Genomic DNA, 14463 nt, shown 5'->3' with positions numbered 1-14463 from the left:
TGGGGGTAGCATAAAATCGGATCCATCTTGGCCTTCCTGCCAAAGAGGGCAGAGCAGTACTAAGGATTAAGCCTAAAATATATGGAGTTTTATTTGTGGTTAGCTTTTTCTGCTGAATAACCTGTCTTCGGTACATTCTTAAAAATTTTAATTCTGTAGTCATGGTGGGAAATATGATGGGATGAGAAGGCCCGTACATTTGTATTGCTGTGGCGTAGGTATAGGCCCGTCACTGAGTTTTCAGAATTAAAAATGACCACCTTGAAGGTTAAATAATTGGTAACTGTTGGCTGAGTAAAGAAATGGCCGATTGTTTCCTGGATGACGGTTATCACTGAAGTGCATCTAGAGACACAGGGGTAATGCTCTTTATGAAACAGAAGGAACCTCTAGGGCTCTGGATAGAGAGGAGCTACAGGAAGCCTTTGCTGGGAAAGAGCTTTTGCCTGAGGCCTTTACCTGGAGGCCCTGTGGTTATTGCTTCTAGAAACAGGAAGGCGAGCTGAGCTTTTAAGAGTGGAATGAAAAGTACTTGTTGAAATCTGTTTAAGGTCAGTGCAACTGTTCCCCAGTTGGAGGTTGTTTGGCGCTGGGACCCTGGCAGCTGTAACGTCTCTACCTGAGCCTCGCCACCTTCTGGTGAGCAGTTGGAAACGTAGGGCTGGCTGCTGCCGGGAAGGCAGGACCTAAGCCGGGAAGCCGCCATTCTCAGCTTCATGGTGTCTGTGTCACAGCAAAGCTGAGCCCTCCTCATTTAAGGAGTTTCTTTAGACTTATTGTCCACGAGGCAGACTGGTCCAGCAATCAGTATTCCTGTTTTTCAGATGACGAAATATAAGTACATGGAGAAGGGCGCAAACCTTCTGATGGGGGGGCGGGGGCGCTAGAGCACATGTCACGTGACTACCTCACATTCTTTTTTGAGAGTGGGCAGAAGGCAGTGAAGGTCGCTCACTGTGAGATGAGAGAAATTGAAATAGTACAGATGACCTTCTGCTTTTTAGAAAGGGGCCAACTTGAGTGGATTTCCTTTACTTATGTCTTATTTTTCCCCTCCTTCTTGCTATACAACTGTATTTGTGTTAGTAGAGAGTAAAGAAGACCAAAGAGGACGCCCACCCCTACCTTTATAAAGGTAGCATTTTGATCCTTTATTTTTCTTCACAGACTAAAAGAACACATTGCTGATAAGAAAAAGCTACCCATATTAATCTTTCCTGAAGGTAAGAAAGGGCGACTGCCTACCAAGCCTTAGCTGGTAACAACAAGCGTGAAAAGTGTATGAGGACTTGGATTGTTCTAGAATTGGCATTCTTACATTCTTAGTCCAGATCTCTGCTGTCCTATAGGAATGGGCTGCTCTTCTCTGAGCCAGTAATCCCTTGCTTTCTTTTGACATTTGATGGAAGTCATGGTGCTTTTTTTTTTGGAAGTCATGGTGCCTTTTTGATCTTAAAAGTCATTTCTGGGTAATGAACTTGGGCAGGTATTGTTTATAATTTTTCGAAGTTCCTCATTTTTTTTAATCTTTAAAAGATTTTATTTATTTATTTATTTGAGAGAGAGAGACAGAGATAGTGAGAGAGAGCACAAGCAGGGGGAGTGGGAGAGGGAGACGCAGACTCCTCGTTGAGCAGGGAGCCCGACGTGGGGCTCGATCCCAGCACCCAGGGATCATGACCGGAGCCGAAGGCAGATGCTTAACTGACTGAGCCTCACGGGGGCCCCTCAAAGATCCTTATTTTAGGGGCGCCTGGGTGGCACAGCGGTGGGGCGCCTGGGTGGCACAGCGGTTAAGCATCTGCCTTCGGCTCAGGGCGTGATCCCGGCGTTACGGGATCGAGCCCCACATCGGGCTCCTCTGCTATGAGCCTGCTTCTTCCTCTCCCACTCTCCCTGCTTGTGTTCCCTCTCTCGCTGGCTGTCTCTATCTCTGTCAAATAAATAAATAAAATCTTTAAAAAAAAAAAGATCCTTATTTTAAAGTATTGAGATTGTCACCTGTTATGCCAAAGTCATATCTCTAGGGCATTTAATAAAATAAAAGTTTGTTATTAAACTTGCTTAGAGCTGTTGAATTACTTAAGCAGGATTGATCTATTTCACAAAATGATAATAAACTATAACTTTGCTATAATTTAAATATTTTAGATTATTTTATATCAAAATAATTCCTTTTTTAAAATTTGTTTAAAAAAAGACTGCCTTTACAAATATTCACCTCCTCCTTTCCACGCCTTTGCAGGGACTTGCATCAACAACACTTCAGTCATGATGTTTAAAAAGGGAAGCTTTGAAATTGGAGGAACCATACACCCAGTTGCAATTAAGGTAAAAGAGATGCCCCCCTGGCCCCCAGAAGGGCAGTGACTTGGGTAACTTTATTTTGATATAACTTCAGTCTTAAGACTGTAAGAATAACAAGCATTTGTATACCCTTCCCCCCGCCCCAGCTTTACTGAAATATAATTGACATATCACATCATGCAAATTTAAGGTATACCATATGTTGATTTGATACATATTGCAAAATGATTGCCACCATAGTTTGAGCAAACACCTCCATCAAATCACATAATTACTATTTCTTTTTTATGGTGAGAACATTTAAGATCTATTCTCTTAGCAACTTTCAAGTATATAATACAGTAGTACTAACTGTAGTCACCATGCTCTGCATTAGGTCCCCAGAACTTATTTATCTTAGAACGGAAAGTTTGTAGTCTTTGACCAACATCTCCCTGATTCCTCCACGTCGTCCTCTCTCCTCCTCAGCCCCTGGTAACCACCATCCTGGTCTCTGTTTCTGTCAGTTCAGCTTTTTTAGAGGCCACATATAGATGATACCGTAGAGTACTTCTCTTTCTCTCTCTCACTTACGTTACTTAGCATAATGCTTTCAGGGTCCATCAGTGTTGTCACAAATGTCAGGATTTCCTTCTTTGTCACAGCTAAATAATATTCCACTACATATATATCCCACATCTCCTTACCTGTTCATCTGTTGACAGACATTTAGGTTGTTTCCAGATCTTGGCTTTTGTGAATAATACGCTGCAATGAACATGGGGGTGAAGATATCTCTTCAAGATCTTGCTTTCATTTCCATTGGATATATACCCAAAAGCAGGATTGCTGGATCATATGGCGGTTCCATTTTTGGTGTTTTGAGGACCCCCATACTGTCTTCTGTAGTGTCTGTACTGATTGACGTCCCCACCAGGGTTCCCTTTTCTTTACATCTGTCTTGCCTTTTTTCAAATCTGTTTTATATACTGGGACTCTGCATTAGATGTAGTTTGAAGAAAATGATTTATAATTTGCTGCTAAACCAGAACGTTTAGAAACCACAACGTTAGTTAAACTTTGTCAGTGTGTAAACTGAGTCTCAGAGATGCTAGGTAATTTGCCTCAGTCACATAGTTGGTGGGAAAATTGTGATGTCATCATATTAGAGATATTTAGCCAACCAATGTATTCTAAAGACCTCTTGTGTATAAAGTCTCCCTCAAGGCGTTTGTGTACTCGTTACTCAGATTCACCAGCTGTTTACATCTTGCCCTGTTTGTTTGATCGTTCTCTCTCCGATGTATGTACAGATAGGTACCAGGGGATTGTGTGCCGGGCATTGTATTAAGTCCTGAAGACTAAACAGTAATAAGCAAAACAGTTACTGTGCCCGTTTTCGCCCACCTTCGGTTAAGTGGGGAGACAGATCTTTCAGACTCAGTGGGTAACTCTCTTGTTGCAGCACTCTGGGGCTCGGGTCAGAGGACTCAGCTGGCCCGGTTACTTCTTTGATCATTTCTATCAAGCGAAGCAGCTTCTCTTCCTCTTGTGGTCTGATAGAGATGGTTGGCTTGTCACCTTGGAAACACTGACATGCATAAGCGAGGCCACCACTTCGTTCATAACTGGGATGTATTTTCTTTTCTTTTTTCTCAGTACAACCCTCAGTTTGGGGATGCGTTTTGGAACAGTAGTAAATACAACATGGTGAGCTACCTGCTTCGAATGATGACCAGCTGGGCCATCGTCTGTGACGTGTGGTACATGCCCCCCATGACCAGAGAGGTATCTGTCCGTAGATAACAACTGGTCTTTGGTGCTTTATCCAGTCAGATCAAGGCGAGAAAACTGTTACCTGAAATCCTGGGTGCCTCCCTTCCTCACATTAGCTAGAGCTGGACTTCTTTTCTGCCTTCTCAGCGAATGGGTCATTTAAAAAAAAATGTATTTAGGTTTCTTCAAATCAGGCTATTTTATATTCAGAGACTCTTCCATAATAGTTTTTATAGTTGCTGTTGGTTTAGTGAACCTACGGATATTATGGAATGTTATATATTGGATAAGACTAATAAAGAGCATAATAAATATATAGACATGATAGAAAATTAAACAATACAGCACTTCATTTTCTTGATAGAACAAATGATATTTGCTATGACTGAGAATAGAATGGAGCTAAGATTTGAATCTTACCCTTTTTTTTGAAGAGACAGAGAGAAAGAACATGAGGGCATGTGCATGTGGGGAGAGGGGCAGAGGGAGAGAGAATCTTAAGCAGGCGTCACGTCCAGCCCGGAGCCTGGTGTGCGGCTTGATCTCACGACCCTGGGATCATGACCTGAGCCGAAATCAAGAGTTGAACGCTTAACTGACTGAGCCACTCAGGCACCCCTGAATCTTACATTTTAAAACAAATCTAAATAACTATGAGATATTTTAAGAATTATTTGAAAACTCTATTCCCATGATGTGCTTGTGATTTTCTTTTCCCCAGGAAGGAGAAGACGCCGTCCAGTTTGCTAACAGGGTTAAATCTGCCATTGCTGTGCAGGGAGGATTGACTGAGCTTCCCTGGTAAGACATTTCTCAGAAGTACTATCATTTTTTTTTTTTTATTAAAAAATCACTTCCAATAATGTCAGTGATTGTGGTGGTTAGCCAGAGGTTTGGCTGAAAGTGACAGTGGTTTTCATAAAAGGACAATGGCTTAAAGAAGGTAGACGTTTACCCCTCTTGCTTAAGCATGGGCAGTGCAGGCTGGTGAGACGGGCCGCTCTGTGCTGTCCCGTCCTCAGTGTGCTTCCGTGACAGGTCCAGGGTGCTGCTTCAGCGTGGCTCCAAGTACAGAAAATGGCCTGCAGGAAGGAATGAAAACAGGGACACTGCCGTCTCTTTGCGAGCACAGGATGGATGCTGGGCATGTCACTTCCACCTCTGCCCATTGGCTAGACCTCAAGTGATGTGATAAGAGCTGCAAAGAAGACCGGCGAATGCCGTCTTTGTTCTGGAAGGCCATATATCTAGCTGAGACTGGGGGTTCTTTTACTGAAGAAGAAAGTGAGAATAGATTTGGGGATGGGGAATGGACCCTGGGAGCAAGGGGCACCTGATAGGCTGTTCATGTTTAATGCTAGCTGTCACTCTATTGAAGAAAACTTAAAAACGTGAAAGGAAATCAATGAAATATCTTAGTTATGGAAACTTTGGATTTGACGTTTTGCTTGTTGAGGAAGGTTGTGTGTAGTCTGTTCTGGCTGTCATAGCAAACTGTCATAGACCGGGTGGCTTAAATAACAGAAATGTCTTTTCTCACAGTTCTGAAGGCTGGAGGTCTGAGATCAGGGTGCCAGCAAGATTGGTTTCTGGTTGGACCTCTCTCCCTTTCAGCTGGCAAATGGCCATCTTCTTGCCTTTGTGTGAATATGGGGAGATAGGGAAAGAGAAGAGAGCAGGCTCACAGGTGTCTGTTTTCACCTTGAGGATTACTGACCACTCTTAAGACCTCATCTGAACCTAATTAATTCCCAAAGGTCCCATCTCCAAATACCATTATATTGGGGGTTAGGTCTTTAATATATGAATTTGGGGGAGGCTGCATATACATTTAGTCTGTATCAGACTATTCCTACATTATAATGGGAGTAATCATATTTCAAATCCTGTAAGTTTAATAAAGTCCCTCTGTTTATCTTTTTTTTTTTTTTTTGGTGTTTTGAAAACACTTTGCATGAAAAGTTCACTGGAGGCAATTATAGTAATGTTCTAGGAGCAGGATTTGGCTGAGTCAGGCTGTAAGCCTGTTCGACCAAGAACTTCAGAACCTGCAGAGGGACCAGGACTGCTCAGGAATTAAGCCTCTGGAATAAGGGCCAGCTGGATTCTTATACTCTTTATGCAAGCTGGGGAATGTCTCTAGAATATTTTATCCATTCATGTATCTTGAGTACAACCAATTTCACGCAAGAAACTTGTTTCTGGCATCCAGTATGCTAATTAGGAAGCCACTAATTTCTATAGTGAAAACCCCTTTCTAAAATTCCTTATGTGAATTCACAAAGTTTGGGAAGTTGATGGAAGACAAAGAGAGCTGAAGCCTCAGAGTGGCACCTTTGGAGCATGATCTTCTAATTCAGTGCCTGGCTGACGTCCCCACAGTATGAGTTCTTGATTTAGGGCCACTTGACTGGCCCTAAGGTCAGGGTTCGGGTCAAGATAGGTTAAAACTAACATTCGTATCACACTACCTAAGTGGGAATATGTGAAACTAAATGACCCGCTTCCACAGGTCCTAGTTCATAAATGCCCTAGTGACCCGACTTTACGCTGGATCTGACTTCCTCTTTCTTGCTCATTGTTTTCGTTTCTTTACCCTGCTTTCTCTATCCGACTTCGCAGTCCTGTTCCTGCCCCAAAGCCATATGAAATCCTTGGAGCTTTGGATCGGTAGCCTCAGACACCAAAGAAAGGAAGAAGTCCTTGAAAGATAACAGCCTACTCCAGTCAGCCATAGGACAGATCCCAATCAGACTGGCTTAAACAAAATCTGTCAGAAATGATCCTTAGGGGGGCCTGGGTGGCTCAGTGGGTTAAGCATCTGCCTTCAGCTCAGGTCATGAGTCCAGGGTCCTGGGATCGAGCTCCATGTCGGGCTCCCTGCTCAGCGGGGAGTTTCCTTCTCCCTCTGCCTGCTGCTGCTCCCCCTGCTTGTGCTCTCTCTCTCTCTCTCAAATAAATAAATAAAATTCTTTAAAAAATATATATATATAAAAGATGACCTCAGAATTTTTCAATTCCCTTTTATCGGGCCATAAATGGCAATTTTGTCATAAATGATAACTTTTAACTACCTAGCCTCTTCTTTAAAAAAAAAAAAAAGACTCACTGCCTTTCCAGGTGTATCTGACATTCATACACTGGGTATGAATGTTTTTCTCTGAGATTAAATGGGAACGCGATTGTATCATTTTAAACAGGCTTTTATATATGGCTGCTGGCCTCCTTAGAAACTTGGATCTGCTGCCATTGCAAAGGGGAATTGGGTAAAACTTTCAAGTCTAGAGGGGGCAAGTCACAGCTGGGGTGCTCAGAGCAGTGTGAGTTTTCTGAGTGCTTAGGAGAGTTGCATCAAAATCATGTTAGGATGCTTAGGGGCAGATGTTGCTAACTTCTTTGTCAGTTTTGGCCTGGACCTTAGGAAAGAAAGAATGGCCTTTCTTCTGCCTCTTGCTCCGCTGCTTAGTCCTTGCTGTTCAGAATTCACATAAATGCGGTGAGTAGTTGGAGGCAGCTCCTTTGGATAAAAGAGGCTTTTGGGGACAATTCTGGGGAGCTAACAGCACTTTATAACCCTGTTTCATGGAAATTTCCTACAGCTGAGCCCCTGGAAGGTATGTGGACCGCAGTCTATTTTAAGTTGAGGACTTACGGGGGGGGTGAGGGGGGGCTGTGTCTTGGATTTGACTCTCGAGGCCAGAACGTTGCAGTGGTTTCAGGCAGGCGTTTGTTTGTAGGTCAAGTTCTGTCTTCATGGCATTGAGTTCACGGGCTAACCTATGATCCATTCATCATCATCAAAGAGCACTTGGTAAACATTCGTGCTTAACTGGGTTAAAATTAAACAGTCACAGTACGAAGTAAGCAAGTTCACCATCCATGCTCTCCTAGGAGTTCAAAATCAAAAACATTAGATTAGGAGAGAAATTGTGGCCCCTTATAGTCCAGTCTCCTCCCAGGGCTTCCAATTTGTTGTTTCTTTGTGTTGTCCAAAGAAGGAAAGGCATGCAGAGTCCTTATAACCAGGCGGCGCGGTGTTTTCACCACCCTGGACAGAGTTCAAAGACGCACGGGCTCTGAATTAAGGAATGCTGCTTACATAGGCGCTAACTACTGCTTGAATGCAGCGTGTGATTTTGTTGTTTGTTTTTATTCTGAGTCTGTTTTGGAATATGGACGATTATAAATACTTGAAATATATAGTGCTTTGAATGAAAATACAACTTGGTAGACATAGGATTAGTTTTGAATAATGATTGACCCATTTATCTTTCAGTACTTTACCATACATATACAGTACCCTCACCATTACTTGTGGGTCTATTTTAAATATTCCGGATGGTTTTCTAGTAAGACACAGGTTGATTAGATGAAAGAAAACAATACTTTGCTTTCCTTGGGGAAAAGGATAGTCAAGCAATCCTAGTTTTTTTTTTTTTTTTTAAGATTTTATTTATTTGACAGAGAGACAGCCAGCGAGAGAGGGAACACAAGCAGGGGGAGGGGGAGAGGAAGAAGCAGGCTCCCAGCAGAGGAGCCTGATGTGGGGCTCGATCCTGGAACGCCGGGATCACGCCCTGATCCGAAGGCAGACGCTTTAACGACTGCGCTACCCAGGCGCCCCAGCAATCCTAGTTTTAATATAAAGTCCAAATACTGAATATAGCAACACTAACTTCTAAAAAGAAATTGAGTGGAGATATTATTCTATATTTTATTTATTTATTTCTTTAACCTTTTTTTTTTTTTTTTTTTTTTTGAGAGGGAGAGAGAGAGCTCGAGCCGGGGGGTTGGGCGGTAGGGGCAGAAGGAGAGAGAGAATCTCAAGCAGACTCCACGCCTAGCGCAGAGCCTGAGGCGGAGTTTGATCTCATGACTCTGAGCTCATGACCTGAGCCGAAATCAAGAGTTGGTCGCATAACCAACTGAGCCACCCAGGCGCCCCTGATATTTTTATTCTGAATTTTAATCAAGCATCACAGAGACTATTCCTTCCTCAAAGTAAAACTCATCTGGTGACTGGTAGAACAGAGACTGAAATTTTGGTCTTTCTGCTTTCAAACCCCGTGTTCTTTGCCCCATTGCGGACCAGCCAGCCACCTCAGTGTTGTGGTGCAACTGCGTGTTAGCTAGCTAATGCTTTTAACTCATCGTTGGGGGTATCTTTTATTTATTTGCCTTTTATTCCCAGGGATGGAGGGCTGAAGAGAGCAAAGGTGAAGGACACCTTCAAGGAAGAGCAGCAGAAGAATTACAGCAAGATGATTGTGGGCAATGGATCTCTTTGAATCAGACTCAGTCCTACCCTGGTGATAAAATTTGGCTTCCCAGAACCAGCCCCTAGAAATGGAATGCGTTGGGGGTTTTTTGGCGACGGAGTGAAGTATTGTTTTGTTTTACTGTTTTTGATTTTTTGTTGTTAATCTTTTCTACAGGATGGATTTTCTCTACCTCTTTATGCCAGAGGCAGAACCCGTAGGGGGCTCTTTTCGGCTTTTGTTGATAATAGCATTAGCTTCGTGAATTGTAAGGTAGTTTACTGAATTTAAACAGATTCTGCCTTTTGTAAAATGATGATGTCATCGTTGAGTGAATGAAATACTTGTGCAGGAGAAAGAGCTTCTGAAACATTTTTGGAACTCACTGTGTTTCGAACTTGTTGATATGGTAATTCTCAAAAAAATCCCCCAAGCTCTTTTCATGATTAACTTTCTCACTCCTTCTCCCCACACCTCCCCCTTCAATCACTTAAACAGCGGGATTCCTTGTCGGTTCAAGGTTACCCCTCCATGGTTACCTTCTACTGCAAGATCGAAAAGAAAAATGGAGGACGTTCTTCAGGACAAATTTGTGGCCACTTGATCTGAAAGTTGAAAGCAAATGGAAATATTTTTTTTACTAGTGTGTTGGAAGAGCGCTACTGTTTGGTAAGCTGTACCAAGGAAAAGTGAGAGCGGGTTACAGCGTGTGTGCATTTGTAGGTAGGCGAATTTTGAATAAACAGTTTTTAGCTGACAACTGGTGATGAGGTTTTCAGTTTCCCTTGTTTGTACACTAAGGTGTAGATCTAGTGCCTCTCCCGTCTACTGATCTGATTTTGTACCGCGATGTATTTTCAAACAGGAGGAGCCTTTCACAGCAATGAATCACATTTGTCTTCAGCGGGAGGATGAATGAGCCCGGTGTGTGCGCTGCCCCTCGCCCTCCGCCCCTCTGAGGTTTAGTTCAGAATGTTCCCAGGTTCTTAAACAGAAAAATAAGTGGTAAACTTACCTTTTGGAAACTGAGCCTTAAATTTTTTAAAGGGGAAAATAAGTATTTCCCAACTCACACAGCATAAGCAATGTTTGATAGCGATATAATGCCGTGTTAAACTCTGAGAGTGTTGTATCTTTTCTGGTAACCGTGCACAAAATGTGAAACTGTCTTACAGTGAATATAAATAAATTCTATATTTCTAAATGCGTGTTGCATTGTTTTCCCTCTCCTCTACCCTTTTCTGGTTCGGGGTGAGTTAAATTCTTTCTTATTCTAAGCATTGTTTGTTTTTCATATCAATGACATAGCTAGATTTTATTGGACTGGAACGTCTGGGAAATGAGACTGTCAACAGCTAGTTTTGGTTTGTTTTTTCTTCTTTTTAGCCTAACTATCTGGACTTTGACCCTGTGGACTCTGCCTGGAGCAAGTCCTAGACTTCACTTAATTTGTAGGTGAACTCAGGCAACTAGGTATGTCTGGCATAGCCCTAATTATATTCTTATCAAACTAGATGGGTTCGATCCCAAAGGAAGATTTGTAAACAGGTTACCCTAATGGTCAGCTACTCTTCTGTTCTTACTCTCCCCCCATTCTTTTTCCCTCTGTTCTTACACTTTGATTCTTTACTTTGATTTTTTTTTTTTTTTAAGATTTTGTTTTTAAGTAATTTCTGCACCCAATGGGGGCCCGAACCCACCACCCTGAGGTCAAGAGTTGCATGCCCACTGATTGAGGCAGCCCGGCATCCCGATTCTTCCCCTTGATCTTGACTGAAAATCAGCAAATCCAAATATGTATGTTGGGGTGACTCTTGTTTTGTTTTGTTTTTCTCAGAGAGTTCCATTTTCCCTTTTACTTTTTTTTTTAAAGATTTTATTTATTTATTCATGAGAGACAGAGAGAGAGGCAGAGGCAGAGGGAGAAGCAGGGTCCCCATGGAGAAGGGTGCCTCTGGGATCACAACCTGAGCCGAAGGCAGATGCTTAACAGACTGAGCCACCCAGGCGCCCCTCCCTTTTACTTTCCATATTCAATATAAGTTGAGTTAATGAAGCCACTTTATTAATTAGCTCAGTTCTCAGAATAGCTGATAAGACAACTAACAGCTGTTTTGTTTGGATACCAGTAAGAGGTATCATTCCAAGAGCACTGTTAGAGCAGTAATGCTCTCACGTAGTCGTTAGGAAATCTAACATTATCTCAGGAAGAACTTATGTAGGTCTTTGACTTACACAACTAGTTTTCAAGTTGTTTAGGGAATTGCTGTGCTGCCGCAAACATGTTTTTAGAAAGCAATAATCGCTCAGATTTAGCTTATGCTCCCTAGAACTCCTGTTTTTGCATTTGCCTTCCCTAATATTGTTTTATACCTACTTTAGAAATTCTCTGCTCAGAGTTTAGTCTTCTAAACTTCTGAGTCATCTGTAATTATAACTGGATATCAAGGGTAGGCAGAATTCGGTAGAAAAATCCATGAGATGAGACCTTTCATCTAACCCTTGCATAGATTCATTCATGGAGCCTCCAGGTTGCCTTTTTAAATTCCAACTCTGTCCTGGTCATATTTACAGATACAGGGTTCTAGGAATGCCAAGATTTTCTGAAATATCCTGGCACCTCTTAGGATTGGATGAGCAGCCATGGTAGAACCAGTAAACATACTCGAAGCATGGGAAATGGCCCCGGATCCTAGTCTGGCGCAAAGATCAGTCTTGGGGGAAGTTTTCCTGGATAAGCAGACTTTCCAAGGCATATTCAGCTTTATGGTGGTGGTTTGCCATCATCCCTTCCGTGCATACGTTGCACTTTGGGCATTCTGTTGATAACCTAAGGGCTCTTGCTTCTTGTGACTACAGATAATGTTCTGCGGTCATGACTGCCTTTTGGCCAGAGTTGCTCTCAGTCTTTGTCTCTGAGGTGCGGCTTTCTGCCAGGCCTGGGGAGGATGCGATGGGAGGCGAGGCAAAGCTGGCATTTGGGATACTGGTACTGAAAACTAGGGGCGGGGCCCTGGTAAGGATGTTGACAAAAGCTGTGGGCTTGCTCTTGTTTATTTAACACTGGTTTCTAGTGGATCGATGCTAGTAGTATCTGATGTTATTTTGGAATAATGGTTAAGTTGTTGAGATTGAGAGTCACAAAGCCTTTTTCTAATTGTGGCTTTAGCACTCAGGCTTTGCAGCCTTTGACAATTCTCTGATTCTCGGTTATCTTCTTTTTATTTATTGTGAGATTATAGAACACACACAAATGTATATGAAAGTGTGCAGGTACACTTTGAGGGCAATGATAAATTGCAAACTTATTTCCCAGTGTTACCGTGGATACATGTTACCCAGGCCAATAAGTAGAATACGAATGCCTATATATCCTAGAAGGCATGGAAAGTCACAACTTGTTATTCCTTTCACTATTGATGGACAGTAGTGTTATTTTTAGCTTTGTTGTAAATGTTTCCTGGTATACACACACGAGAGTTTTTCTCTAGTTGGTATGTTTAGTAGGAATTAGGATTTCTCCCTAGTAGGATATCAGAATGTTTACCTTCAGTGTAGAGACTTCCGAACTGTTTCCGAAAGGTTGTACCATTTTACACGACCTATCAGCAGTGTAGGGGAGCAACATTTTATTTAGTTTAATAACATAATTGGATTTATTTTTTATTATTTTATTTTGTACTTTCTTTTTCTTCCATTTTTTTCTCCTTTCTTGCCTTCTTTTGGACTTACTACTTTCCCTTTCCCATTTTCTCTACTTAAATTGGAGGTTAATGGTTTTGTTTCTGTTTGTTCTGTGGTTACCTTATAAATTTCGTCTTGCATACTTATCAAAGTCTAAAATGGATCGCTATCCTTATACTGTTGAACAATTCAAGGACCCTAGCACTGGAATTCCAATCATTCACTACCACCCCTCCACCAATTTACATGATGTTATGAGTTTCAGTTACTTACATAATCCCACAAATCATCATCATTGTTACCAGCAGCAGCATGGTCATTACTTTATACAGTCAATGTTTACCCACACTTTTACCACTTTTTTGGTAACTCCTTACCTCTTAATTTTACCATCTGGAATCACAGTTCGATAATGGCTAACTCCCTGTTTTTGTTTTCTGAAAGTATATTTTATACTCACTCTTGAAAATTGTTCCTAGATGTGGACGTTTATGTTCAGACAGTTACTTTTGTCTGAGCACATTAAAGGTCATTCTGTAGTTGGTATTGAGAAGTCTGCTACCAGCCTGATTATGATTGTTTTGAAAGTAATATTTCTTCTAGTGTATTTAAAATCATTTCTTAGCTTTTGTTATTTTGCCAGTTCACTCTGTTGTATCTAGGTGTGGATTTTTTGTTAATTATCTTGTTTGTGACATATTGGGTTCTTATCCGTGGACTGACATTTTTTATCAGTTCTCAAAAGTTCTCAGATATCCCTTTAGATACTGTCTTTATCTCAGTTTCCCACTCTTGTCTTTTTTAGAAGTCTGATTAAACAAATATTAGACTTTCTCATTCTGTCCTACGTGTCTCTTAATCCCTTTTTTATATTTTCCATTTCTTTGCTCTCTAGACTTATTTTCTGGACAATCTTCCGTTGTACTATTCCACTAATGCCCTCTTCAGTTCTATCTAATCTAATTCTTTCATTGATTTTTTAATTTTAGTTTTTAGATTTCTCATTTCTATGAGTTATATTAGGTTCTTTTTCAAACGTACTTAGTCTTGGATAAGTTTTGAGGTAGCTTACGCTTACTGATTTTATATTTTTTCCCAATAATTCCAAAATCTTACATCTTTTGAGGGTAAGAGTTGTCCCCCCCCCCAGCTGTTTCTCATTAATGGAGTTTTATTTTGTTTTGTGTTTAGAGGTATTTCATGATGATCTGTCATTTTCTGTGGATTTTTATCATCCATTAGGTCTTTAGACCAGGGATCAGCCAACTATAGCCCAGAGGCTAAGTCCTGCCCTCCACCTGTTTTTGTAAATAAAACTTTATTGTAAGTCAGCCACACCTATTTGTTCATGCATTGCCTGTGTTTGCTTCCGAATTATAGCAGCAGAGTTCAGTAGTGGCAATGTTGACTGAATGACCCACAAAGCTTAAAATATTTGCTCTCTGGGCCTTCACCCAGA

General features: G+C 41.6%; 1 protein-coding gene across 2 annotated transcripts in view; it reads left to right on the top strand.

The window, feature by feature from the left end:
* GPAT3 (glycerol-3-phosphate acyltransferase 3) overlaps positions 1-10520 on the top strand; it is a 62143-nt gene extending 51623 nt beyond the window's left edge. For both annotated transcript variants that reach the window (XM_040625140.1, XM_008693317.2), the window contains 5 exons: positions 1168-1223; positions 2246-2331; positions 3946-4074; positions 4784-4863; positions 9254-10520. In XM_040625140.1, coding sequence (XP_040481074.1) covers positions 1168-1223; positions 2246-2331; positions 3946-4074; positions 4784-4863; positions 9254-9350 — 448 coding nt within the window. In that variant the 3' untranslated portion in view covers positions 9351-10520. The remainder of the gene's footprint in view (positions 1-1167; positions 1224-2245; positions 2332-3945; positions 4075-4783; positions 4864-9253) is intronic.
* The last annotated feature ends 3943 nt before the right edge of the window (positions 10521-14463 follow it).

Source organism: Ursus maritimus, unplaced genomic scaffold (assembly GCF_017311325.1).
Source record: "Ursus maritimus isolate PB19 unplaced genomic scaffold, ASM1731132v1 scaffold_8, whole genome shotgun sequence".
Taxonomy (NCBI): Eukaryota; Metazoa; Chordata; class Mammalia; order Carnivora; family Ursidae; genus Ursus; species Ursus maritimus.
The sequence above is the reverse complement of the archived record's forward strand: the minus strand, read 5'-3'. Positions and strand labels throughout refer to the sequence as shown.